The following is a 26,939-nucleotide window of genomic DNA, read 5'->3' as shown; positions in this document are numbered from 1 at the left end:
TCATTTTAAAAGCCATGGATATATATATATATATATATATATATATATATATATATTCTGGCAGTAAATTAGATTTTTCTTTTTTTATTCCCTTGTGACGACACACTGTTGAAGTACATGAAGAGAGGAAAGAATGGTTGTTTAAGAGTCTGTGGATCACTACTGAGTCTGCTCATGGCTCACATGCATAAACATATATATTCCAGACAGATGATTGATAGATGGGGGCAGATAAGATAGGCAGATGATACATAGATGATAGATAGATGATAGATCATAAATAGATTATGAACAGATGATACATAGATGATGTGAAGATAGATGGTAGATACTTTGATAGGCGATAGGTGATACTTAGATGATACATAGATAGGTGATAAGTAGATAATGGAAAAAATATTAGATAGATGATACATGGTGACAGATGATACACAGATAACAGATGATCAATGATATATAGATTATAGATAGATGATACATAGATAAGATGGTTGATGATGTATACATTATAGATAGTTGATATGTAGATGGTATATAGATGACAGATATGATAGATGACATAAAGATTTAGATTATAGAGAGGTGATGCAAAGATGATACACAGATGATATGTAGATGATAGAAAATAGATAGATGATAGTAGATAGAAAATCGACAGATGATTGATAGAGAAATAGAAAACAGATAGGTAGATTTGTTTTGGGATTGAACTCAGGGCCTTGTGTATGCTAATAAATATACACTCTATAACTGAGCCACACCCCAGCCTCCAAAATACATGTTCAAAAGCCATTCATACACAAAAAGTCTAACTTTGCATCCATAGTGCACAAGCTTATCTGATTATTGGAATTACATGGAAATAATGCTCTTAGATATTGACACCAGGGTCCCTGTTCCTAAATTCTCTATTAACTGGTCTTCGATGTGACCATGGAAAGAGGAGAATTTTGGCAGGTTCCACAAGGTGACCCTTAAAGTAAAGTCAAGGTGAAAAGCTACTGCACTTGGCTGTGCTGGACCTATACTAGTGGCCCTCAGAGTGTGATGGCTGGACCTATACTAGTGGCCCTCAGAGTGTGATGGCTTGACCTATACTAGTGGCCCTCAGAGTGTGATGGCTGGACCTATACTAGTGGCCCTCAGAGTGTGATGGCTGGACCTATACTAGTGGCCCTCAGAGTGTGATGGCTGGACCAGCATTATTAGTATCAGTCAGAAATATGTTAGCAATGCAAGTTCCTGGGCCTCATGCTAAGTTAGCTCATGATCTCTCCGGCATGAGCCTGGAAATCCAGATTTCACCAAGTCTCCTAGGTGATGAGGTTTGAGAGCTGCTTCCCTGCATCATGACGATGCTGATTTACCAATGACACGTGACTCATCCTCATCTGATGACCCTTTGTGGGACATAACTAAAATCATTTTATTTGGACCCTTAATAGCCATGTGCTGCCCTGTTTTGTTTAAGATGCAAGAGAAACATCATTTGACAAGCTCTTGTCCTTTTAAATATTTTAACGAAAGATGATTCCGGAAGGCTTATATGACAAAGTCCTACCCACCCATCCCTGTAAGAGCACTTCACATTTCCTCAAGCCAGCTGCGCTGGTGACTTTGGTAACCAGTAGATCCATCTCTCCTTTGCTTTTTGTTTTGTTTTGTGTTGGGAACTGGGAATGGAACTTGGGGCCTTGTGCATGCTAAGCACATACTCTACCATTGGACCACACCCCTGGCCCTTCTCTTTCACTTGCAGTTTTCCCACTTAGCTTGCTTCGTCTATGGCTGAGAACACAGCACATAGCTTCAGAGGCTGGGTGTAAGCTCAGTTCTAGAGGACATACTCACCACGCCGGAAGCTCTGGGTTCAGTCTCAGCACTGAAAAGGTAAATCCTAAAAAGTAGATAATTTTCGTGACATCATAACTCTGGCACAATAAAATGGATATTTCCATAGCCTTTAGTGGTTTAAAGTGAAATACACAAACCCAGGTTAGTACAGACTGTGAATGAATTCACTAAATATTGATGACTACATCTTCCTATTTTCTGACTTATGTGGCCAGACTTCATATTTTCTTACACAAATTCTTCAGCCTTTAGATCATTGGTTTTTATACTCATACCTAAGGGGTATAATGCCTAAGGATACATTGATATCTAAAGTCACATGTAGAGCTTGGAGCTCAGTGTAATGAGTTCAGTGTGTTCAGGATTCTGTTTGTATGTTACTCCAAACCGTGAGGAGGTGACTCAACAGGGCAGACCCGCATGCTTTAGCAAGAGCAAGACCTTAGATTCAATCCTTCCAAAACGACCAAGAACAACAATAGCAAAATACATGTAAAGATATTGCACTGGGCAAAGAATAATTTTTCACCCATTTACTGACATTGCAAAACTTAAGGATGAAAATATACTTCAAATCTCTGTTTTATTTTACCAGCTGCTAGCTGATATTACTATAACCCTTAAGGTTACAGAATGTATAAAATTTAAATCATTAGTCATTTTTGTTAAGTTTACACAGCTTTTGCTCTAAAGGTAGGAGATAGTTTGGTGTAAATGGGCAAGTGCTGTCTAGGCTGATCAAAACAGGAGTTTCTGAATGTGAAAATCCCTCCCGTTTGCCAGCAGGTATTTCCAGAGCCCATTGTGTTTCCACAGCGTGCTGGCCAGAGTTTCATCTTTTCTTCATGGAAGTCTTATTCCCTAAGCCTACTGTAGATTGAGGTGAACTTTTCCTGCAAGGGTCTCTTGTCTTGAGAGACTATCACATTTTTAGGGTGGTGTTGAGTACATTTTCTTGAGACAGAGTATGTGTGGGGAAATGTATTCCTGACAGTGGCTTTCACAAAACCTGTTCCTTAGATTTTAACAGATAGTTGTAGACTGAGCGGTAACTGACATAGAACTGTCAGAGCTCTGTGCGTGGTGTTTCTTTAGGTGCTAAGTGCTACCAAAAGCTCAGGAGAACAAGGCACATGGTGATTCTTGGCATGGGTCTGTAGAGTTTGGTTCTCCTCTACACAGGAGAGAGTGAGTATCAAGGATTTTGATCAGGAGACAGGGATATCACTGTCCTGATTAGCACTGTGGACTCGCCCACCTGGCTCAGAGCTGGCAGCTGGGCCAGGCACACTCCGGAAGGCTATCCTGCTAGCCTCATCTTTGGGCTTCACACTGGGTTGCTTACTTAGCCCCAAAAAGTCAGTGAAGCAAATAAAAGGATTAAATTGTGAAAGTATAATATAATAATTAGGACAGTAATTGTAGGGGAGATTGGAATTGCCCTGCCTTTTGTTGGCCAAATGGCAGGAAGAGATTGAACTCCAAAGATGTTGAAAGTATCTCAAACATATCGTACCATCACACGTGCTTACTCCTATGAGAAAGGGGCCTAGGATGGTTCTTGGGTCTCAAGGCGGCATCACAGAAAATTATCTGTCTTTTCCTCCTACCCCTGACCCCTGCAAACTCTCCAGGGAATGAGCAGAGACTGTGTAACTCCCCTGGAGAACCAGGCTTGCCTGCTTATGTCTAACAGCCCTGATGGCCAGGGCATTATGTAAGCATGACTTCCGTCTTACCAGGGCCTGGATCTGGTCTCCTTGACTCCTTAAGGGACACGTACATCCACATGCATATTTGTAGATGTGAGTGCCTTTTGAGAATCTTTTTGTTTTACTACAATAATTTATTTGGGGCATTGATTATTGAATGTTTATTTATGAGTTTAAAAGTTTGGAGAAGGAAGCACATCTTATTTTATGGAATAAAATATTGTCCAATTCTAGGTCAGAAAATAAAGCCAGTTAGGATCTTTACAAAGAGAAAACAAAATGTACAAAAGTTGGATGATATGGTTCTAAAACTTGGAACTAAAAGAATATACATCTAGTCTTCTTTGAGCAAAATAATGAGAATTGTTCTTTCCAAACCCAGATATGATATTTCACTTGTGAAAGGCAATTAATCATGGATTTCACTGAAGGCCAGCTACAAAGGTATATTCTGTTTATTAGTGATCTCTAAATTATTATTGAGGAGCTACTGGATAAGGTCAGAAGTAGAAACAATTCAAAGTTTTATTTTTAGGGATCTTTGGTTGGTTTTATATGGTGCTAGAAATCAGACCCAGGGCTTACATGCTAAATGTGCATCCTGCTACTGGTCTACACCCACAGCAGCCATTAAGGTCCTTCACATACCTCTTCAGGACTCTGACGCTCGTGCTGTCAGCTGATGGCCGTGCTTCCGCTGTTATTTGGTAGCTGTATTAATTTTGGGAAGTATGATGTCATTATTCTTGTTTGTTTTCTTTTCCCCTAATTCTAGCTTTGGCTGCAATCCATGGGAACTTTTTTTTTTTTTTTTTTTTTTTTTTTTTTTTTAAATCTTGTCCTTAGCTGTTTATTTTGGACTTTAAGAAAAAGGAAAACATCCTTTAACACATTTCATTATACAGTTTATCAGAAAATATGAGGGTGCTGAAGTTTCTATTCCAATATTAGAACAAAGAAAGTAATTTTTATGCATGAAGCCATTCCAACTGCTCGTTCTCATGTTAGAGGCAGAGTATTCTTTTCCCCACATTTCAAAACAGGAAATTATATACGTACGTACATACATACATACATGCATATATGATCTGGGGGCTGGAGTATAACTCAGTGACCATTGGTAGAAGGTTCACCTAGCATATACAAGGCCCTGGGTTCATTCCCTAGCAAACACACAGATACACACATACACACACACACACACACACACACATACACACACAAAGGAACCCTGAATCTTGAAACTTGTATTGAACATTGAATTCCCAGCTGAGCATGGTGATAGATGGCTGCCATGTCAGCCAGTCCAGAAACAAAGTAGTGAGAATTATGAGGTCAAAGGCATAGTGAGAACATATCATTTTGATTTGTTGTGTTTTAATTTGTTTTCTGAGACAGGGTCTCCGTGTAGTGTAGCTGGCCTGGAACTCGCTATAAAGACCAGGTTGGCCTCAATCTCACAGAAATTTGCCTGCCTCTGCCTCCCAAGTACTGGGACTAAAGACATGCAATACCATGCCCAGCAAGATCCTGTCTTAAAAATGACATATGAGTAAATTCTGGGGCTATACCTCAGTGATAGAACACTTGTCTAACATGCATAAAACATTATGTTCTAGCTCCTGCGCTACAGAAACGATTAAGCATGGAAAATGAAACAAAACAAAATAAAATAACATATATACAGAAAGCATCAGTTGCCAGATTAGCTTGGTATGAGGGGTTCAAGAGCTGAACATGCAGTGAGTTCTCGGACGGCGCTGTGGGACCAAGTTCTAGAATGAGCACTGGGGCCTGAGACAATACTGTGAACTTTTAGATAGTTAAACAGCCCCCCAAAAGTAAACAAAACTGTGAAACAGAAATTATGTGGCCCACATATCCTACGACAGTTACTGTCCTGGGTACTCCTGGACACTCCACCTCTCCTCGCTGGTCTAGGACTTGCAAACATGTTCTGACCAGGGCTTCAGAAACCTTAGAAGTATAACATTCAGGGTTTGTAAACGTGTTAGAGTTGTATGTCAGGATTCACTCTGAGTGGGATACATTCCACTTTCTTGGACCAAATACACCTTCAGAGGCTGGGAGGTCCACTCTGCACTTCTTCTGACACTTTCATGAGGCTCTGTATTCCAAAACAACAGTGGATGGGTGTCTGTCCCTGAGCCTACAGCCCATCCCCTTCTCTTCTCACTTCTATCTTACCCCATCCCCTTCTAGTCATATGTTGAAATTCTTGCTCAGACTTCTAAGACCCCATGACCCCTCCAAACACCTTCCCTTTTCACCTCTCACAGATCTCACAGTGTTCACACCAGCCATGTGAACTAGTCCAGTCCAGCTTCCTGAAGATGGATTCAGCAGAGGCCTGCTTAGATCTGGGCTGCATTTGTGCTGGCTTAGCCAGACAATTGGAGGGTCACAGGGACTCAGGATCCTGGGCTGCACAGCTGGTAGCTCTGTGCTGTCTCCTTGGCACTTTAATGGGCTCCTTATACTAAGGATACTTTCCACCATTCAAGACCTCGGGCACAGGCTTTTCTTGTCTGACCCAAGGTAGCATAGGAAGAACCCACATCTCACCTTAAACAGGATTAAGCGCTGGCCTGCTGGCCATGTACTGAAGATGAGTGTTCCAAGCCCCTGCATCTGTCTCTGCCAACTGTTTTCTGCACTGTGAATTATTTTGCCCGACTCTCTCCTAAAGCAGCAAGCAGCGTGGTCTTAGAGGGTCTTAGAATAAAATATTTGCAATAGTAAAGAAAATAAGAACTCACACTCCTGTGAGTGCATCCTGTGACCCTACCAAAGGAAAGAACTAAAATATTTACTATTTAAATGGAGTGTAAAGAAAACAATTCTACCACTTTATAGTAAATGTCCGCTTTAAACTATGTTCTACAATTAAAATCCAAAATAACAGCAATGTCTAAATTGGCGTGATGAATCTCAGTGAGTATCAGCTTTGTATATGTGTCATTCATTTAAGAGAAAACCAAGTTCACAATGTTAAGGAATTTTTTAGGCTGCCACCTCAGCTTTGAGAATATTTGTACTTTTTCAAAGATCAGAGTTTTCTAGTCTCTTTGCTATTTATACTTTTGTTTTCTTTTTTTTCCATATTTTAGTCTTGTGTGAACTACTACTCTGTCAGGACTATTTCAAAAGCACGTATGTGCATATGCACATGTGCTTATGAACATACACATGTACGTGTATATTTCCTGCTTTTATATGTACATATATGTATGCACAGGCATCTGTGTGCTTATGTATGTACACATGTATTTATGTCTATATGTGTGTCTATGTATGTATAGATATGTGTATATGGGTGTATGCATGCATATGTATGAGTATATGTACACATATGTATGTGTGTATTAGACAGTAAAGAGTAAAATGGAATCAGTATAAATTAAAATAATGTCCCACTTTAAAATATTGACTTTTTGGACTATGTAAAACCAGGGCGACTATTTCAGACATTAAATTACATAGTCAACTTCTTTTAAAACAGGATCTCACTGTGCAAGCCAGGCTGATCTCAAATTTGCAATCCTCCTGCTTCAGCCTTCTGAGTGTTAGGATTGCAGGAATGGATTGCTGTTTCCCATACACGGTTAATCTTTGATCTAGGAAAGGAAAGTTATTTATTTATTTATTTATTTATTTATTTATTTATTTATTTATTTATTTTTTAAAAATCCCAGCACTTGGGATGCAGCAGCTGGGGCTTCAGGGAGACCCTGTCTCAAAAAGACCAAAAAAAAATTTTATTTATTATTTTTATTTTATATGTATGAGTGTATTGCCTGTATGTATGTAAGAGCACCCATGTCATGCAATTCCCAGAGGGGTCAGAAGAGGGAGTTGGATTCCCCTGGAACTGGAGTTATGGATGGTAGTTAGTCACAACGATGTGGGTGCTAGGAATGGAACCTGGGTCCTCTGCAAGAGCAGCCAGAGCTGTTAACTACTGAGCCATCTCTCTAGCCCCCAAATAACTTTTTATAAGTAAAGGAAAATTGAAAACTTAACAAATCCCACTCTGGTTTTGTCCTTCAGATGCCAACATAGAAACTAAACTTTGCAGGAACCCTATTCTCTTGTGTAATTTACAGGCCTATTAAAAACATAGTTTATGCTACTGTATTTTGAAAAGTACATATCATGTGACTCTTGACCATAGAGAACCTCTTCCAGATGGGCATCACTGGCTAAGGGCCCAGCCATACAAGGGCTGTGACAATGGCACGCAAAGGGTTTCAGGGAGAAAGTATAATTTGTATGGAAACACTTCTGTTCTGTGTCATCTTGTGCTGTTGGGGATGGAGCCCAAGGTCTTTGTCACACTTAGTTCCACTCCCAGCTCCTGCAGCGGAACTTCAAGCACTACTCCAAATACCCAACTACAGTTCACTGTCCAATTAAACAAACATTTGCACAGTGGCCGACCCCATCTCCTTGATATCACTTCAGAGAGGTTGAGATGAAGTGAGAATTTATCCTCTATGCTCCTGGTTAATCTTATATTACATGTATTTATTTATTTATTTATTTATTTATTTATTTATTTTTCCAAAACCGTCTTTGGGGTAAGGGTACTTATAGGCAGACCACTTCCCTAGAGAACGTAGAATCCCTGGTCCCAACCCCGGCATTAAAAAAATAAGAGTTATGAAAAAGGCTGGAGATGTATCTCAGTTCTCTGCCATGCAGAAAGTTCTGAGTCTCATTCTAGGACCACATAAAAGCCAGGCCTGTTGGCACAGGCCCGGAATCCAGCACTCTGAAGGGGCAAGAAGTAAGATCAGAAGTTTAAAGTCATCTTCACCTACCTAGTAAGTTCTAAGCTGCATGATGAGACTGTCTCTAAAACAATAAAAATGTTTCAGAAGAATATTAGAAAGACTGGAAAGGGCATACCCTGAAAGGGCAATGACACAATCATAATAGTTATAATTAATGAAGGGGTAAACTTTTTAGTAATTCTGTAAACTTAGTTTGGTCTTCATAATTTAGCTGAAACTCTAGTTTAACTGAAACTCTAATATATGTAGTGAAAATGTTCTCTCCACTAGTGCCATTGTGATAGGAGTGAGCTGTAGTATCCAGAAAAAATAGGGATGGCATTTGGAATAAATATTGCTACGTAGGCATACTTACTCAGAAACTGTACATTTTATTAGTTTATTTATGTGTCTATTATTTTTTTTTTTGTCTTTTTTGAGACAGGGTCTCCCTGTAGCCCTAGCTGTCCTGGAACTCACTGTGTCCTGGAACTCACTATGTCCTGGAACTCACTATGTTGAACACACAGAGATCTGCCTGCCTCTGCCTCCCGAGTGCTGGGATTAAAGGCGGGCGCCACCACGCCCAGCATATTTTTAATTTTTAGAAGAAGACTTTAAAAATTTATTTTATATGTATAAATGTTTGCCTGAATGTATGTAAGTGTACCATGTGTGTACAATGTGCACAGAGGCCAGAAGAGGATGTCAGATTCACTGGAACTAGAGTTACAGACAGTTGTTAGCTTCCGTGTGGGTGCTGGGAACCAAGCTCAGGTTTTCTGCAAGAGCAGCTAGTGCTCTTAACCACTGAGCCATCTTTCCAGCCTCTATGTTTTTGAGACAGAATTTTCCTATGTAAACAGGCTTTCAATCCTCCTGCCTCAACTTTTTGAGAGAGGGAATTGCAGATGTGTATTGTTTATCTCTTACTCAATTTTATAAACTTTTAACTCTTTAACCAAACCTCTCCACTCAGAAAATTGGACCATATCCAGTGTCTGCCCTGAGCCAGTTAATCCAGGAAGTCCCAGTGCGAAGTGGGCCCCTCCGCGCTCCCCTCAGGTGCTGGGAGTAACTGGAGCGGACAGATCACCTGCTGCCTCCTCTAGTTGTAGATGATGATATCCCTTATCCTCGCCCAGCTGAGCCTTTCAGACCCTTGTTTCTGACTTGGTGGCTTTCTAAGGCCTTCCCACTGCCTTCCAAGGAATCCTGGTACTTTTGTTACCTCTAACACCTACACATAACAGAGCTTTGCCAGCAGGTAACTGTTGAGAAAGAAGTTTGTGTTGTGCTTGCCTTTAGGTCTTAGGTCACAGATCAGCTCCAATTCCAATTCCCTGTGTTTTGTAGGGTACATCCCCCCTCTTTGTGGTGGCACTTCTCAGGAAATAGGATGTGATTGGTATTTTGCCTGCCATTCACTGGACTTTCCCAGAGCACATGAAAATGTAACCAGTATTGTCTCTTGGCTGCTCTACTAAAGAGGCTGGAGGCTAAGCTTTGATTGCAAGGTAAACTCAAAGGCCAAAGGCGTCAGTCCATCTGTTGATGGGTGATAACTTTCCTTCTTACCCTCCCCTGATCGAGAACCAAGTCTTTAAGAACATTTTGTGAGCATTAGCTTTTTTGAGACAGGATTTTACTCTGGATCCCTGCCTGGCCTTGAATAGAGTAGTTTTCCTGTTTCAGCTCTCAGCCTCCTGGGTGCTGGGATTTACAGTCACATCTCCAATCCTGCCTTTTTGATTGTTTTTGTTGTTGTTGTTGTTGTTGTTTAATGTGTTTTTAAGGTAAGGCTTTGCTATGTAGCCCATGTTGACTTTGAACTTGTAGGGACCTTCTGGCTTTAGCTTCACCATGCCCTGACAAATTAGATCTTAGGAACAGCTTCAGATCACATTAGATTCTGAGGGAAGAGTAATTTGAGTAAAACTTAATGCTAATGCCTTCCCTTTCTAATGCATGTTTTTATATAATGAAACAATGCATTTTACACAACTTCAGGAAGGTCAAAATTAGTTATGGGTAAATCCAGTTAGAACAGATGAGGATGTCCACCTCAAAGAAGCGATTGAAGCATGCAGAAAAAAAAAGTGTTGCAAGTTGTGTGGCTCTAAGTTCCTGTTGGCATGGGCGAGTTTCTGGTAATTAATGGTGTTAGTAAGATTTGTCATGTTCACAAAAAAAGCAAACACACTTTTTGTTAAAGGACAAGAGGTAGGGGCTGGAGAGATGGTTCGGGGGTTAAGAGCACTGGCTGCTCTGGGTTCAGTTCCCAGGACCCACATGGTAGCTCACAACTGTCCCATTACTCCAGTTCCAGGGACTGTGACAGCTCTTCTGGCCTCATGTGCATTCTGGGATATGAGTGCACATCCACACAAGCAGACAAAGCACCCACACATATACAATAAAAATGAATAAACACTTTTTTCTGGTCTTTTCGAGACAGGGTCTCCCTGTAGCCCCAGCTGGCCTGGAACTCGCTATGTAGACCAGACTGACCTTGAACTCACAGAGATCCCCCTGCCTCTGCCTCCCAAGTGCTGGGATTAAAGACATGTGCTGCCACTCACAGCCCTCAATAAATCCTTATTTTAAGTTAAGATGTAGGGATGGGTATGTAGCTCAGACGTAGACCCCTTGAATTCCAAGTGTGAGGTCCTGGGTTCCAACCCCAGCACAATCAATCAATAGGAAGCAGGCAAATTGTAAGAAAAGGCACTGTGAGGTTCAGGGAGATGGGTCAGAATTGTTTTCTTTTCCTGGTGAAGCCTAGACTCATGATATGGTGTTCTGATACAATACTTGATAAACTTAGATTCTTAGCCAAAAGGCCAAGAAGCGATAGGAGTTATAAAGTTGTCAATTCCCTTCTTATGAGTTGCATTAATTCACTTTCTTTCGATGTACCCCACCATGGGATGCCAACAGTATTGCATCTTGGTCACTTGCTCTCACAGCATTTAGAAAATTTCACCTATAAACAAAATTAGGTAAAGGATGATGGTTAAAAAAAATGAGTGCTTAGAGTCGATATAAGTGCATATTTATTTGTATAGTTGGTGCCAGAGATTAAACCCAGAGTCTTGCATATGTTAAGCACATGTTTACCCTGGATTCTACCCCCAACCTCTGAGTTTATATTCAATAGGTACAATATTGAAGCTTAATTTTTATTATGGTTAAAATCCATAACATTCAGCATCTTAGCCACTTTCAACTGTGTTCACATGATGGTGTAACAGATCTCCAGGCTTCGGCTAATGATGCTGACACTCTGTACCCATTTTGCAGCGCCTCCTACCACCAGCCCTTGGTAAGCACGTTCTCCTTTCTGTGTCTATGAGTGTACAACTCTAGGTATCTGATAGAAATGGAACCAGTGGCCAAGAGGACCATATAATATTTTTCTCATGCTGGGGATAGAACCCAGGGTCTTACATACCAGCCAAATGTTCTATCCCTGTGCTACCACCTCAGTGTTTGTCTCTTTGTGCCGTATTTCTCTTATTCTAACATCACCCATGTTGTGTTGTTGTGTACATGAGTGGTTACATTAGCAGGCAATCTACATAGTTTTTGTCAGTTTCCGTAATTCAGTACAGTCTTTTTATAGCAGTAATAGATGGAGAATTCATTGATTTGATTTCATAACACTGATTTACTGTATTTTTAATTATGTGTATATGTATGTGGGTATGTGCACGTGACTGCAGGTGCCCAAGGAGGTCAGAAGAGGGTATCAGGTCCCCTATAGCTGGAGCTACAGGCTGTTAGGAGCTGCCTGAAGTCAATGCGGGAAACTGAACTCAGGTACTCTTAAGAGTAGTACGCACTCCTAACCACTGAGCCTGATACTGAATATGTGGGTTTTTATCTTGTACCCATGTTGTTTCAAATGGCTCTCACTGTCTTACTTAGTGTTTTTGATCATCTCAGGATAGTAGATCTACTATCACTGAACTCATTTCTAGAGGAAGAGTATGAAGTGTGGCCATCAACTGGTCACAGAAAAATCCGAACCTACAGCCTGTATCCCAAACTGAACATGACACTGCCTTGCACATTTTAAAAGTTTTTAAAGCACTGGATAATTTTAAGCTGTATTTTTCTTGAGAGATTACAGTCTGTGGGCAATTTTTTCCCATTAAATTGTTAAAATGAAAGTAGGGAATTAAGAATAGCACAAAAGCTACGATTAGATAATATTAAGGGTTTTTAGAAAGGAGACAGTCAGGCTTAATTCTTAAAAATACCTAATGTTTTATCATTTGTATTCAGAATTCCCTTAAGTGTAAAACTCAGGAGCTCGACTCTGCGGCATCCCCTCTCGGGCTTTCTCTCACAGTCCCTGGAGTGTTCATCCGTGCCTCTTATTTCCACACCTGATTTGGTCGCTAGTCCAAGAGTGACCCTGAAAATGTGTCTCCTCCCCTCCGTGTCACAGTTCCCAGTTCTGTAACTCTGCATTTCAAGAGAGTGGCTGATTTCTCTTTCTGTTTATTTTTATTTTATTTTTAATTTTATGTGTATAAGTGTGTTGCCTGCATGTATGTAAGTGCATCCCTGTTGTGCAATGCCCACGGAGGTCAGGAAAGGGTATTGGATCCCTGGGAACTGGAGTTACAGATGGTTGTTAGCCACCATGTGGATTCTGGGATTCGAACCTGGGTCCTCTGCAAGAGCAGCCAATGCTCTTAACCACTGAGTCATCTCTCCAGCCCCCTTTCTGTTTTTAAAAATTTTTTGTTTTTGAGACAGGGTATTAGTCTGTAGCCCAGGCTGGCTACATATGCAGCTCAGTATAAAGTGGGGCCTAGCATGCAGCTTGGAGCAATCCTCCTGCCTCAGCCTCTCCAGCACTGAGCCACCACACCTGGGTTTCCTCAGGTTTTTAAAAAAGTACATATGTTTATTTTGTGTATGTATGTGTGCATGTGTGTTCACATGCATGCATATGTTAAGCTCATGCCCATGTGTGTGCATGTCTTTGCACATACATACACATGCCACTTGTCAAAGGACAACGTTTGAGAATCATTTCTCTCCAACATGTGAGTCCAGGAGCTGGAACTCAGATGACCGGGCTTAGTAGTAAGCACCTTTACCCGCTGGGCCATCTTGCTCAGGTTTTGCTATGAGGATCAAGGTCCACTTGCATAGACTTTGCAACCACAACAGAGGCAGCCCAGAACTGGTGCCTGTTCTTGTTCTTGTTTCCGTGTGATATTAGAAGGAGGGAAGTATTAGGTTTTATGGGAATTATTACATTTATATACTTTTATAAAGGCTTCTCTGAGGAACAAAGGAACAAGCCAATTTATGGAAAGAAAATCTCGATGCTCTTTCTTTTGAAGACAGTCTTCTGTGCTTCAGGTGACCTTGACCTCCTTGCGTAGCTGAAGGCTCATCTCCGACCTTCTCCCTTTCTGCCCTTACCCTCCCAAGTGGTGGGATTACAGGCGTGTCTATGCAGTGCAGGAGGCAGAGCCCAGGGCTTTGTGCTTGCTAGGCGGACACTCTACCAACCAAACTACTCCCCCCAGCCTGTGATTTAGAATCTAGGGCTTAAATTCTGAATGTGGCATCCAGATGGATCTGATGGCTGTTTCTGTGACACTGTTTGCATAGTTTGTACTCAAGAAAGATCAGAAAGCAGTCAAGGACTCTTCAAAGGAACGTGACTAGGCTAGGAACGTGTCTCCCGTACACCTACCTCTGCTTCACTATGCTCCGGGTGCCTCAGTCCCTCAGAATGCCTCACTGTCCCCACAGCGGCCCCCAGTCTTCAGGCTGTGTTCTCTGTGCAGGATAACCTTTGATTTTGCAGGTACTTAAGGGGTAACCTTTTAATTCATTCTTCTGTTGTTAATCTTCATTTTATGTCCGTGCCGAGAGCGCACACTTGGCAGCTCTCCTCTTATTTGTCATGTGGTCTGGGGATGGGACAGAGGACTTCCAGCACGCAGGAAGGGTGCTTTTCCGGAGCTGCATGTCCAGCCTCTGGTTCCTAACCAGTGCTCCTTAGATGAGGAGTTCTGTTGCACGCCTTTACCTCGTCTTTCGAGATGGGGTCTTGTTATTTTTCTGGGCTTGAGCTAGAGCCCGCTGGCTCATGCCATACTTCCGTTTCATCCTCCTAAGTAACGGGCAGCCACAACCCCAAACGATACAACCAGGATTTGATACCGGTGTTTTGGCTGGTGAAGGGTACAGTCAACAATTCCTTGAGTTACTGTCCCTTTTGTCAAGCAGGAGTTTTTCAGACCACCATGGATTGAGCATCCTTTATCGAAATGTTTGGGACCACCAGACCTTTTTTTTTTTTTTAAATTTCCGATGGATTTGGTTTGGTTTGGTTCTTAGGGATAGAACTGGGGGGGTCATGTGTGTTTGGTGAGTGCCTCAGCTATAGCCCCAACCCAGGAATGACTTTCTTGATTATTGGTATATACATCATGACATGGGATACAAAGCAAAGCACGAAATTCATTTCTGTTTTATATGTACCAGACACACATAGCCTGAAGGAAATTCCATATAATTTTCCTGGTGTATCTGAGCTTTGGCTGTGATCCATCACATGACGTCTTGTGTGGAATGTTCTATGGTGATGTCATGTTGGTACTCTAGAAGGTTCTAATTTTGGAGCATTTTGGACCTGTGGTTTTCAGATGAGGGGGACTCACCTAGAGGACGTAGATGTTTTTTGAATAACTAAATTTGATACTGAACAAAGACAGCCCCACAGCTGTCAATCAACCTCACTGCATCACTCTGTGATTCTCACTGCCCTAGCCAAGGCAATGGGCGTGTGTGGTGAAGATATATCTGTGTGCATGTTTGTATGTTTGAGGGAACACACCCCTGTGTACCTGTAAGAGTCAGAGGTCCACATATGTTGTCTTTATGATGACTTCTACCACTGAACCCAGAGCTTGCTGATTGGCTAGACTACCTGGCAAGAAGTCCCGTGAGACCCTCCCACCTCCACCTCCCCAGCACTGAAATTTCAAGCTAGTGCCTTCATGCCTGGCTTTTTTTTTTTTTTTTTTTTTAACCACAGTGCTGGGGGTCCTCATGCTTGGACAGTAGGCATTCTACTAAGCCACCCCCACCCCCAGCCACCTTTTTCTTTTTTAAACTTGTACGTTTCAAAAGATAGATAGGCACACTTGCTTAAAATCTGTAGGACACGTATGACACAATGCTGGATATGGAACACAGCGAATTTGGAATTACTGTGGGTAACGTTTTTGTGGTAGTTTGGCTACCTTGACCCCTTCTTTAAGGACTTTTGTGATATTATTTCTGTCCTGATAGGAACTTAAAAGCTGAGTTGAGGGCCGAGATGTGGCTCAGGGGGAGTACTTACCAGCATGTGTGAGGCCCTGGGTTTTGTTTTGTTTTCTTGAAACATGATGTTACTCTGTAGCCTAGGACAATCTCAAACTCACAATCCCCCTGCCTCAGCCTCCAGAATGCTGTATTCCAAGTGTGTATATAGCACATGTATCGACAAGAAGTGTGATGTACTCAACAAGTGTCACTCCCTTTCCCACATATTTCAGAACATGCCCTCGTGGTGACTGTGCAATACTTTCTTTTCTGTCATGAACAATAGTATTATTTTGGGATCATTAAAATGCTTTGTGTAGAACCTGACACCCGTTGCTTTGGCGACCTGTTCTGTTTGGTTTCTGTGGAATTAAAATGGCCACAGACCATAGTGGCGCCAAGACAAGATGAGGGATTTCTTCCTGAGGTGCTGAGAGATTCCACTCTTCAGAAGCAACCCTATCCTACCCCACAGCTGCCCTGTTCCCACAAGGCTGACAACAGCAAAAGACAAAGCCAAGAGCCACCCTGATCTTCTCACTCCCCGGCTCCCGTGTCAGGGTTCAGCATTTCCTTTCCATCCAGCAACAGTAACAACAACAGTATCTACACAAAGAACCCGTTAGAAGGTATGATTTTTGGGATGCATTTTATACTGAACAGCACGCAGCTATGACTTTGTAAAATTTATTTATTTAATAACCACATGATTCGAAGAAGCATTTCATTACAGCATTAGCATATTCAGTAACAATTTCCAGAGGAAAGATGCATCTCAGCTATGACTTTTAAATTAAGCAGTGTTGCCTTGTGGTAAAGAATGCAGACTTTGGAACTGGGTTACCTGGTTTCAAATCCTGGGTCTGGCACATGTGTGCCGTATGGCTCTGGTTGTTCCTTACTCTCTCAGTCTTAAATCTCCCTTTAAGAGCGTGTACATTAAATCAGAGTACTTTGGCCGTGTTAGTGTTTATTGTCAGCGTCTTTGGTGCTGATGCCTGATTTTTCGTACGTATATTGGGAATGCATTGGGTGGAATGTCAGGTGTTCTAGTTTGCTTTCAAATGCTGTGGCAAAACACTCTGACTGATACCAACTTGAGGAGGAAAGGGTTTATTTGTCTTACATCTCCCAGGTCATAGTTCATCACTAAGGGAACACAAGGTAGGAACTCAGAGCAGGAACCTGGAGGCAGGAGCTAGAGCACAGGCCATGGAGGAATGCTGCTTACTGGCTTTCTCCCCTGGCCCCTGCTCAGCCTGCTTTCTTATACAGTAGAGAACAACCTGCCCGAGGTAGCCTACAGTGGGCTGGGCCCTCCCATATCACTCATCAATCAAGAAAATACCCCACAGACATGGTCACAGGACAATCCAATGGAGGCAAGTCCAGTTGAGACTCCCTCTGTCCAGGCATGTCAAGTCGAACTAAAGCTATCCAGCAAATCAGGGTACCTTGTGAGGAGAAATAAACAGTACAGTCACCCCTGTGTTCACAGTGCAAAAAAGAGCCTAAAGCAACTGTATTGCAGGGCCTCTTTGGAATCTAATATTCTCTAAATCATCTGTGTTGCTTTATGCCAGAGATACATTATTAATAGGTTACTATTAGTTTTCCTGATAATTTGCTGTGTAATTTTTTAATGAACAATTGTGGCCTATACTCTGAAATGGAATAATAAAGAGCAGACTTCCTAAAAATTAAATTGGCTGAGTAGACCCTGGTTTGTTCCTGAAAGTAAAGCTACTTGGGAGAATGAGCTAAGGGGATCACTTGAACCCACAAGGTCAAGGTCATCCTGGGTCAAACAGTGATACGCTGTCTCGAAAAAAATGTAGATAGATTTGTGTATCACATTGATAAATAGTAAGCGCTCCTATGACTCAGTGCCTTCTCTCAACATGGGCCTGAGGAAGTTTCTTCATACAAGAATGCACAGGGAATGTGAGGGAAGTTCCAACTGACAGAATTAAGCTGGGTAAGTACAAAGAGAAGGGCTTCCTGAAAGATGTCAGATGAGGTGGTCACACCCTGAGGAACTCTTACCCTGTCTTGGCAGCCCTGGGGGAGCAGCTGTGATGACAGGATCATGGACTTGCATGCAGGAAAGAGTGAGCTGCTTCCTGGAGCCTCCAGACCTCCACAGGGTTTTGAGACAAGGGGGTGACATTGGGAGAGTGGTAGAAATTGACCTGGGACTGGAGCAGGAGGTAAGGCTAGGGTGAGGATTTTGAAGACCTTTATAAGTACCTTGAAAGTTAGAGTACTTACTGTTAGAGTCAGATCATACAGAGTGATATAGGCAGTGTCTGGGATCCTATGAGGATACAGGGGTTGTTCATAAGGTAAGGGGTTGGTAAGTCTGGAATTCACTTCCTAGATGGTTTGGTCCTTTAACGATTGACTAGGTCCTCTGTTGTTACTTTCTTCCACTTCATCCTTTCCTCCTCAGGGGCCATGTCAACTCTAGAGTTGTTAGTGAAACGGAATCCTCTTACAGTTTCTCTGAGGAATGCTATATTAATTTTCATATCTTTTCATAAATCTGAAGAAAATTTGGTTATTGTTTCTTGTTTTACATTGAGATAGGGTCTCACTATAGAGCCCTGGCTGGCCCAGCACTTGCTTGCATAAATCCTCCTGCCTCTGCCTCCTGGGACTACAGATCTGAACCACCAGGCCCAGCTTGACAGTTGTTTTTGTAACTTTCACAAACTGTTTCACATCTTGGAGTCGTATAGAACAATCAGTGAACTCATAATACCTGCCCCTCCTCTTCTTAGAAGAGAGAAGGGACTGTGTGGGATCTCAGACCTTTTTCCATGTAATTCTCACACAGGTGGAAAGCACTGAGATTGTTCTCCGTTGTATGCCAGCAAAAGGAGTAATGCTCAGACTCACTGGCTCGTGTTCATTCACTGATAAAGCAGGGAAGCTGGATTTATCACCAGACCTGCCGTGTCCGCGCTCCCCTTTCTTCCTCCTGGTTCTTTCCTCCTTTTCTCTCCTCATTCATCACCACCCAGATGCTTTCCAGAATTTCCCTAGAGAAATGCTAGAGATGGATGTGCAATACAGCGTTTCCCTACCCTTTATCACAAAGCCTTGCATTTATTTAGTTAATCATTAAGGTTATAAAACAGTAAAGGAATGACCATTCAGGGGAAACTGAGGCAAAATGTATCTTATTTAAACTGGAAAAAATCAAGGATAAATAATTTGCTCTCATGGCACAATTTTTCCTGCTAACTATTCTATTTTTTATTTTATGTGTATGAGTGTATTGCCTGCATGTATGTGAGTGCACCATGTCATGAAATGCCTGGAGAGGACAAAAGAGGGCATCAGATCTCCTGGAACTAGAGTTACAGACAATTAGACAGTTGTTAACCACCATGTGGGTGCTGGGAATTGAACCCGGGTCCTCTGCAAGAGCAGTCAGTGCTCTTAACCACTGAGACATCTCTCCAGCCCCCTCCGCTAACCATTCTAAACATTTCTTATTCTATAGAAAGAAAACAGGAATCAATCCCTCCCTCCATCCTTCCTTCCCTCCCTCCCTCTGTCCTTCCTTTATTCCTTCCTTTCCTTCCTACCTTTCTTACCCTCTCTCCCTCCTTCCCTCCTTCTTTCCCTCCCTCACTCCCTCCCTTCCTCCCTCCCTCCCGTCCTTATTTCCTTCCTTCATTCCTTCCTGAGTTAGGATCTCATATAGCCCAGACTAGCCTTGAACTCAACTCCTCCAGCAGAAGATGACTTTGAACTTCTAATGATCTTGCCTCCTCCTCCAAATAGTTTGGAGCACAGTCCTGTGTCCTCCAGCTTAGTTTATACTCTAGGATCAAACCCAGAGGCTCATGCATGCTAGCCAAGGGCTCTACCTTGTTTCCCTGCACGGGGGGCAGTCCGTGCTGGCACCAACATTGGTCCGTTGACTGAGCTGGGAAGTTTACTGTAGCATGGAAGCAGAGCATGTGGTCTGTGGGCAGTAGTCAGGGTCTAGAGTCAGCACACTACATATGTGTGGCTTTCTTTCTGGTCTCTTAAGGCGTCATCCATTCCCATTTGGGAATTAGGCCTGGGCTTCACATTGAAAATTCAGCAACATGTGACCTCGGGCTGCTTGTATGCTACAGTGTTCCACAGCGAATCAAACATCAAAACATCAAGTTGACCTTCAGGGTAGATTCAAAGCTTAGTAATGGATGAGAAAAGAGTCAGTGTGCATCATGGCTGGTGATAAAGACAGGAAATGCTTTGGGTAAAACCAGGTATATGACCCCACCTCTGCTACACACATATAATTCATTACATGAATATATAAGTCATTCTAGTGATGTGCTCCAAGGAAGAATTGTAAATGTTTGGTATAACTTCTTGGGGACAGGTACAGTGTTTCTATGTAACTTAGTGTGGAGTCTAACTTTGGGTTCTAAAACACACACACACACACACACACACACACACACACAAAACCCATGTAGGAGTGTGTGGCAATGCTTCAGTGGGTAAAAACACTCCTCCTATAAGCATGAAGACCTGAGTTCAGATCCCCAGCATCCACATAAAAAAGCTGGGTATGTCCGCACAAACCAATAGCTTACTCACGCAATGATTGATGTAGTTATGACATCTCAAAAACTACAGATAGATAAAATTGCAAGCTCATTTTTATATAGTTTCAGATGTAGATGATGTTATTTTCTCCTTCATGTAGAATCAGCATAAAATAGCTAGAAACAAAAGAAAATTAAAAGAAAAAAAGAAAAGAAATCAAAGGAAGTTTTGTTACTTTAAAAATGGAAAAACTTTGGATATTATACAATAAAGAGGTTTCTTTCTTTTCTTTTTTGTTTTGTTTTGTTCTGTTTTAGGGCATTTAAAACCAAGTGGCTACAGATGATTGTGTCATGCCTCCAATGGTCTGTGATTGTGTGCCAAAGCAAATCCCATTATTTTTAAACTCCCTTAATATTGCAAAACAATTGTGAAAACCCCACTTGGAGTGCCCTGGGGGTCATCTGCAGCCATTTGCTTCTGTTAATAAAACTAAAACAAGTGGGGGGGAAGTATACAAGGGCTTTCAAATTGGCTTTCACCATGATGATATGGGTATGAATGAAAAGGAAGGTTAGTCTTAGGCTCTCCATAAACTCAAGCTGGTGGTTACTGTGCAGAGTGATTGAGCCCAGAATAAAGATTTGACATATATTTTTTTATTTTGAGATGCTAATTTACATCATTCAGCCCTTTCACTGCCGAAGTGTAAAAGTCCATTAAGTGACTGAAAGGAATCTACAAATTATCCGCTGGCACTCCAGGCTGGAGTCCCACACACACCCTGTTATTCCATCCGCCAACGAGCTACAAGATTCTATTAAGCAGTAAGTGAGAAAATTATATTGCCTGCAAACTAATTGTACAAAAGACTCTGAAATAAGTAATCAGAGCCCAGGACTTTCTGAAAAGCTGCCAGGAGATATTATAAATGACTCTGTCCCTCCTGTCAGCCTGGTTTCAGAATGCTGAGCTTTGGTGTAGAGCCGAGTCCCACTGCAACAGAGCTCACTTCTCCAGATATTGACCAAACTGGGGGCTTTCCAGTAGAACTGTCAGTGGCTGCCCAGCTCAGTCCCCATGGCCATCTAACAGATGTGTCCTAGAAAACATGGAGCTATAACCCATGTAAACCTCTTGTCTGCCCCCAGAACCCCACATTGTGAACAGTAGCTGTTGTGGCCTCCTGCATGACTTCATCCCGGGTGAATATTCCAGATGCCCCAAAATATTAAAAATATTTTTTTGGTCTTGTTTCTTCTTTTAATGTCTTGAAGGAAAACAAGTGTCCCATTGACAGACTATGGTCCAGTGGGTGGAAAGTCTTTGAAACATCACTAAAGTTGATGCTACAGGGTTAGCTGAGTGCTTGAGGTGACACATTTTTAATATAAAATGCCTTTTTAATTGACGAGTAAAAACAACAGGGAAAGGTGTTTCAAGGGCAAAATCTCCACAGTCTGCAATCTGGATCAAAGATGCTGATGGGCGGGTGACGATAGACAGCAACAATGAGCTAAGTAACTCCGTGGGAGGCCTTGGGAACCAGGTTTTTGTTCTCACAAATAACACAGTTAGAATAATGCTGATTTGTTTTTCCAACTGTACACTGGAGTTACTTAATGAAATCAAGGTTACCATCTTTATGTAACAAAACTTTATTAAAACAATGTTGTAAGGAACACCTGTTATCACAAGAAACTTCTATTCACTGAAATTGAAAATGAGTATATATCTCAGGGATGAAATATGTGTGGAAAACACATTTCCTTTTTGACAGAGACTCATTTATCCCAGGCTGGCTTAAAACTTCTGATCCTCCTGTGTCCACCTCCAGAGTGCTGGGGTTGGGGGTTATTGACTGGTTTATTTGTGGTGCTAGGGATTGAATCTACAGCTTCTTACATACTAGAGTGAGTATTCTACCAACTGAGCTGTGCTCCCAACCCCATCATAATGAAAGTGCTATACAGAGATCCTTGCATTTACTGTAGCTTTGGGGAGATTTTCCTTCATCCTGATGTCATTAATTAACCATTTTTCAGAGCGTAGTTCAAACATTTAGCATGTATGAAGAAGCCACTGGGTTTTCTAAGTATAATCTCTGTGAGGGTGTATATGCATGTGAATGCCTGTGTGTGCAGAGATGTGTGTGTGTGTGTGTGTGTGCATGCATGCACACACAAGCTCCTGCATGTGTGTACATGTTCATGTGGAGAAAAGTGACCAACCTAGGGTATTATTCCTTAGACTGGAATTATAAGCCTAGACCACTACCACACTCACCTTTCCCACTTTTAAAAATAAATGTGGGGGGGCTGGAGAGATGGCTCAGTGGTTAAGGGCACTGACTGCTCTTGCAGAGGACCCAGGTTCGAGTCCCAGCACCCACACGGTGGCTACGAACCATCCTTAACTCCAGTTTCAGGGGAATCTGAAGCCCTCTTCTGACCTCCACAGCATTGCACGACACGGGTGCACTCACATACATGCAGACAGTACATACACATAAAACTAAAATAATAAATAAAATATTTAAAAATAAATAAATAAATAAATAAATAAATAAATAAATAAATGTTGGTTCTGGGGGTTTGACTCAGTTCTTAATGCTTGCAAGGCACCTTACCACCTAAGCTATCAGCCCAGACTTTGGTTGAAGGTTTTTATACTTTGTAAGATGTAACTCCTGTCCTCCAGTGTCTTCGTGTCTAATGAATAGCATGCATATACAAAATATGACCAAAATATGACCTGTCTGTTCAAGATGAGAGAACCTCAGAAAGATAGGTGTCCCAGAAGTCATTTTCTGCCAAATAGTCTAAGAGGTTTTCATAAATGATTGGAATGGAATTGGAGTTGAACACTGAGTCTTGGAAATAATTTTAAGAAGAAAAGGGGAAGAAATAGATCATTCTCAGAGGGAGTCTTGAAGGACATGCAGCAAAATTGAATAAATCAAATTGTCTGCATTGGAAAGTTCATCTAAGGTAATAACTTCAATATTGCTGGAAAAGTAGGTAAGCGTTAGATGAGAGAGGCCCTTGTTGGGCGTTCTGATAGTTTAGATTTAATTCAGAAGGCATAATCATCCTGTGTGTATGTACATGTATGTGTATGTATATACATGTATTGTATATGTGTGTATATGAGTACATGTATTTGTGTACACATGTGTATGTATGTGTCATGTTGGGGTCAAATAGAAGACCTTTCACATGTAATCAAGTGTTCTATTTTATTTTATTTGTATAAATTTTTTCTTGAGACAGGGTCTCTGCAGTCCAAGCTGGCTTACAACTCACGGCAATCCTGTCTCAGCCTCCCAAGTTCCAGGATTTCCAGGTGTGAACCACTGTGCCCAGCCTATTTTTTTTTTTTTTTAATTAGGGTAAAGGCATGATCAAAGCAGTCATAGGAAGAGTGTACCTGTGGTGCACGTCCTGGGGTAAGGTGGGCAGATGGAGGCCAGTGCTCACGAATGATAGCTATACAGGTATGGATCTGAACTCACTCCTGCCTGACAGAGGTATGTGTTGTGAGTGTCTTGCTATGAAGGATGAAGACATAATTTCTAAAGAGGGAAAAATGATCAGAGTTGTGTGTGGTGGCGGGTCATCCAGCAGCAGTGTTCAACACAGAGTTGAAGACCTGGGCCTGAGCTCCCACCTTGGTATGCAATGGGGCATATTGACTTGTTCTATACTGCTCAGGCACAAAGTGAAAGAAAGGATGTTTGGCAAGCATTACCTTCTTGTCTTTGAAATCTACCATAGAGACGGAAACGTCAGAATTTCTTTTTTAAATTCATATGGAGAATATCATACGGAACCTAAGGATCTGGTAACGGGTCCTAAGTTACAGCATTCGGTCCTAGTGGTGCACATTTGGAATTCTAGCTGCTCAGGAGACCAAGGCAGGAGTGTGAGTTTAAGGCCGCCTGGACAACTTAGTGAGATCTTGTTTCAAAAGAAAGTTCAAGATTTAGAAATAGGGCTCTGGGGATGAGGCTCAACACTTGCCTAACATACCTATGTGAGGCCTGGGTTTCAATCCACAGTACCCCCCCCACACCACCCCACCCCCCAAAAGAAAGAAAGAAAGAAAGAAAGAAAGAAAAGAAAGAAAGAAAGAAAAATATTCTTTTTATATATTCTTCTCCTACAGAATAGATCTCTAGGGACAGTTTAAAGAAACTTCAGATTCAAACTGTCTTTATCCTCAGCTCTGACCAACCCAGTGTGGATCACTTACCTTTCCTTTGCTTTGTTTTACCTTATTAAATTGTGTGTGTGTGTGTGTGTGTGTGTGTGTGTGTGTGTGTGTGTGTGAAGCTCCTTGTGTACCCTGTCTGTCCTGGTGCACAACTTTCAAGAGTCAGTTCTCTTGTTCCGCTGTGGCATGTGGGGATCAAACTCAGGTTGTCAGGTTTGCATGAAAAGGACTTTTACCTGCTGAGCCCTCTCCCTCACCCTTTATCTGAGTAATATTTCTTTTTCTAAAAATTGTCTATTCATTATTATGAAGGGGGTGAATGCTGGGGCTCATGTGTAGAAGTTGGAAGACAATTTTGTGGAATCGATTTGCTCCGACCACTTTACATGGATCCTGGGGATTGAACTCAGGTCTTCAAGTTTGTGCAGCGAGCACTTTCCCTGATGAGGCATCCCCCAGGCCCCTGAGTAATATTTCTGGTGAAGGTGATGGTGACTATTTCTATTAATGCAGTTAATATTACTTCTATTATCTAACCTCTTTTAAAAGTAGTTGCTTTGAATTAGAATGCTAATTTAGTCAATTTACCCCCAGTTACAATGCTCAAGAGTTTTTTGAAAAAGTCATGCATACTTAACCAATTTTCTGTAGTTCCAAGTGGCTAGGTATCACTTCCTGGTGAATTAGCAATTGCTGAGTAGTCCAGACTCTGAGCAATCCTCCAATCCACTAATGTGATATTTAATGAGGGGACATCAGTCTGCAGAAAGGTAGTCAATATAAATCAGTGTTTACAAAGTGTGATTAACTCTGAAATATTTCATCTATGCCGTGGTTTCAGGCAGCCTTCTATGCTAATTACTCAAATCTGCACATGTTTCAGGGGACTCGGATGGACCCTGAGTACTGCTAGCATGGAACAGCAAAATTGCAATTATGCCTGGACCGTCTCTGATGACAATTTATGCATTTGGTGTGATGACCTCCCCCATCCCAAGAGGCCAATAAGCAGAATGCATTTTCATTAGGGTACTAATGCACTTAATCACAAGGGGAAAGGGTTAGGAGGTAGCCGAGGACCTCCAAGCACTCTGCCAGAGCTGATAGTGGAGAGAGCCTTTATTTCCAAGGCTGCTACTTTACAAGCCTGTCACAGCCCAGAGTGCATCTCACACACTTGCATTGTCTCTGACAAATACTGGAAGTTTAGATCTTCTGATTACATGTTTTCTCATTTCAGATAGGTATGTACTAAACATGATGCAGAGTCTACTATTAAAAATATAACCTGAGTAGTTTGTTCTTATCACACTTTCATGGTGTTATGAATTAATTATGCAAATACTTTAAGAAGCATCATGAAGATGCTAATGATGAGGACAACCATTATCACCACCACCCTTACCCTCAGCACCATCCGGGAGCAGAATCGAATCATCTCAAGAGACTGCCTGGCCAGACTTGTGTAGAACTGTGACGTTTCTGCCCCTGCACTCAATGAGATTAAAAAAAACGCCCCACATTAAATTGATGATCACTGGCACTGTGAGGTTTCTGCCGTTTAGTGTCAGAAAGACAATCAGCTTGTAGCACATAACAAAAGACACCCAGGATTGACAACTCAAAAATGCTGGTTTAATACTTTTGTTTTTATGAGCATATCCTGCCTTGGAATCTCTTCAAGGTCCTGGGGTTCTGGAAGACTACTTTGTATGGATCAGCTTTGCTCCGTGGTTCTTTGTCTCCCCAACCCCACATGTAGTAACAGTCTTCTAGAATTTCCCATGCAAAAGAACTTTCGAAGTAGATTATGATCACAAAAGACTGTTATTAAATTTATTAGTTTTACAAACAGGGTTCCCTATATAGCTTTGGTTAGCCTGGAACTTGCAGTGTAGACTGAGGTGCCTGAGGCTTGTGGCAATCCTTCTGCCTCTGGCTCCTGAGTACTGGGATTACTGGTGTCAACCACATTGCCCAGCTCAATTTAACCCTTTGCAGAGCTTCTTTCCATGGCTTGGTGTTTGTCTCTGACACCTGTCCCATTCCTGATGATTCCCATGCAACTTTGGAGTGGGAGGTAGCGGAGCTAACATTTTCTCTGGGTTGCTAATATCTCTCTGGGCCTGCCAGTCTGACAGCCTCTCTCCTGTGTTTTAGGTAACATAGAATACAGCTGCCCGGCCACAAATGAATGTGAAATCACAAAGCGTAGACGCAAATCTTGCCAGGCTTGCCGCTTCATGAAGTGTCTCAAAGTGGGCATGCTGAAAGAAGGTAAGACTCTAAATGGCTTGGTGCCTCGGTGTGGGGGTTTGTGCGGGAGGCTTTGGCAGGACAGGAAAAGATGCCTAGTCGAAAGAAACCAGGAGAAGATGAGGGGACAGTCAGTACCCTGAATCTCTTTACTTCTGAGCTATCTAGTCCCTCCTGGCTAGCAGCCTGACATCAACCCTAA

General features: G+C 41.9%; 1 protein-coding gene across 6 annotated transcripts in view; it reads left to right on the top strand.

Moving 5' to 3' along the window:
- The window catches only part of Esrrg (estrogen related receptor gamma), a 635,772-nt gene that overhangs the window by 426,106 nt on the left and 182,727 nt on the right, over positions 1–26,939 (top strand). For all 6 annotated transcript variants that reach the window (XM_008834811.3, XM_008834809.2, XM_008834810.2 and 3 more), the window contains one exon: positions 26,642–26,758. In XM_008834811.3, coding sequence (XP_008833033.1) covers positions 26,642–26,758 — 117 coding nt within the window. The remainder of the gene's footprint in view (positions 1–26,641; positions 26,759–26,939) is intronic.

The sequence above is a fragment of the Nannospalax galili genome, unplaced genomic scaffold (genome assembly GCF_000622305.1).
Source record: "Nannospalax galili isolate Female #2095 unplaced genomic scaffold, S.galili_v1.0 scaffold657, whole genome shotgun sequence".
NCBI classification, from domain to species: Eukaryota; Metazoa; Chordata; class Mammalia; order Rodentia; family Spalacidae; genus Nannospalax; species Nannospalax galili.
The sequence above is the reverse complement of the archived record's forward strand: the minus strand, read 5'-3'. Positions and strand labels throughout refer to the sequence as shown.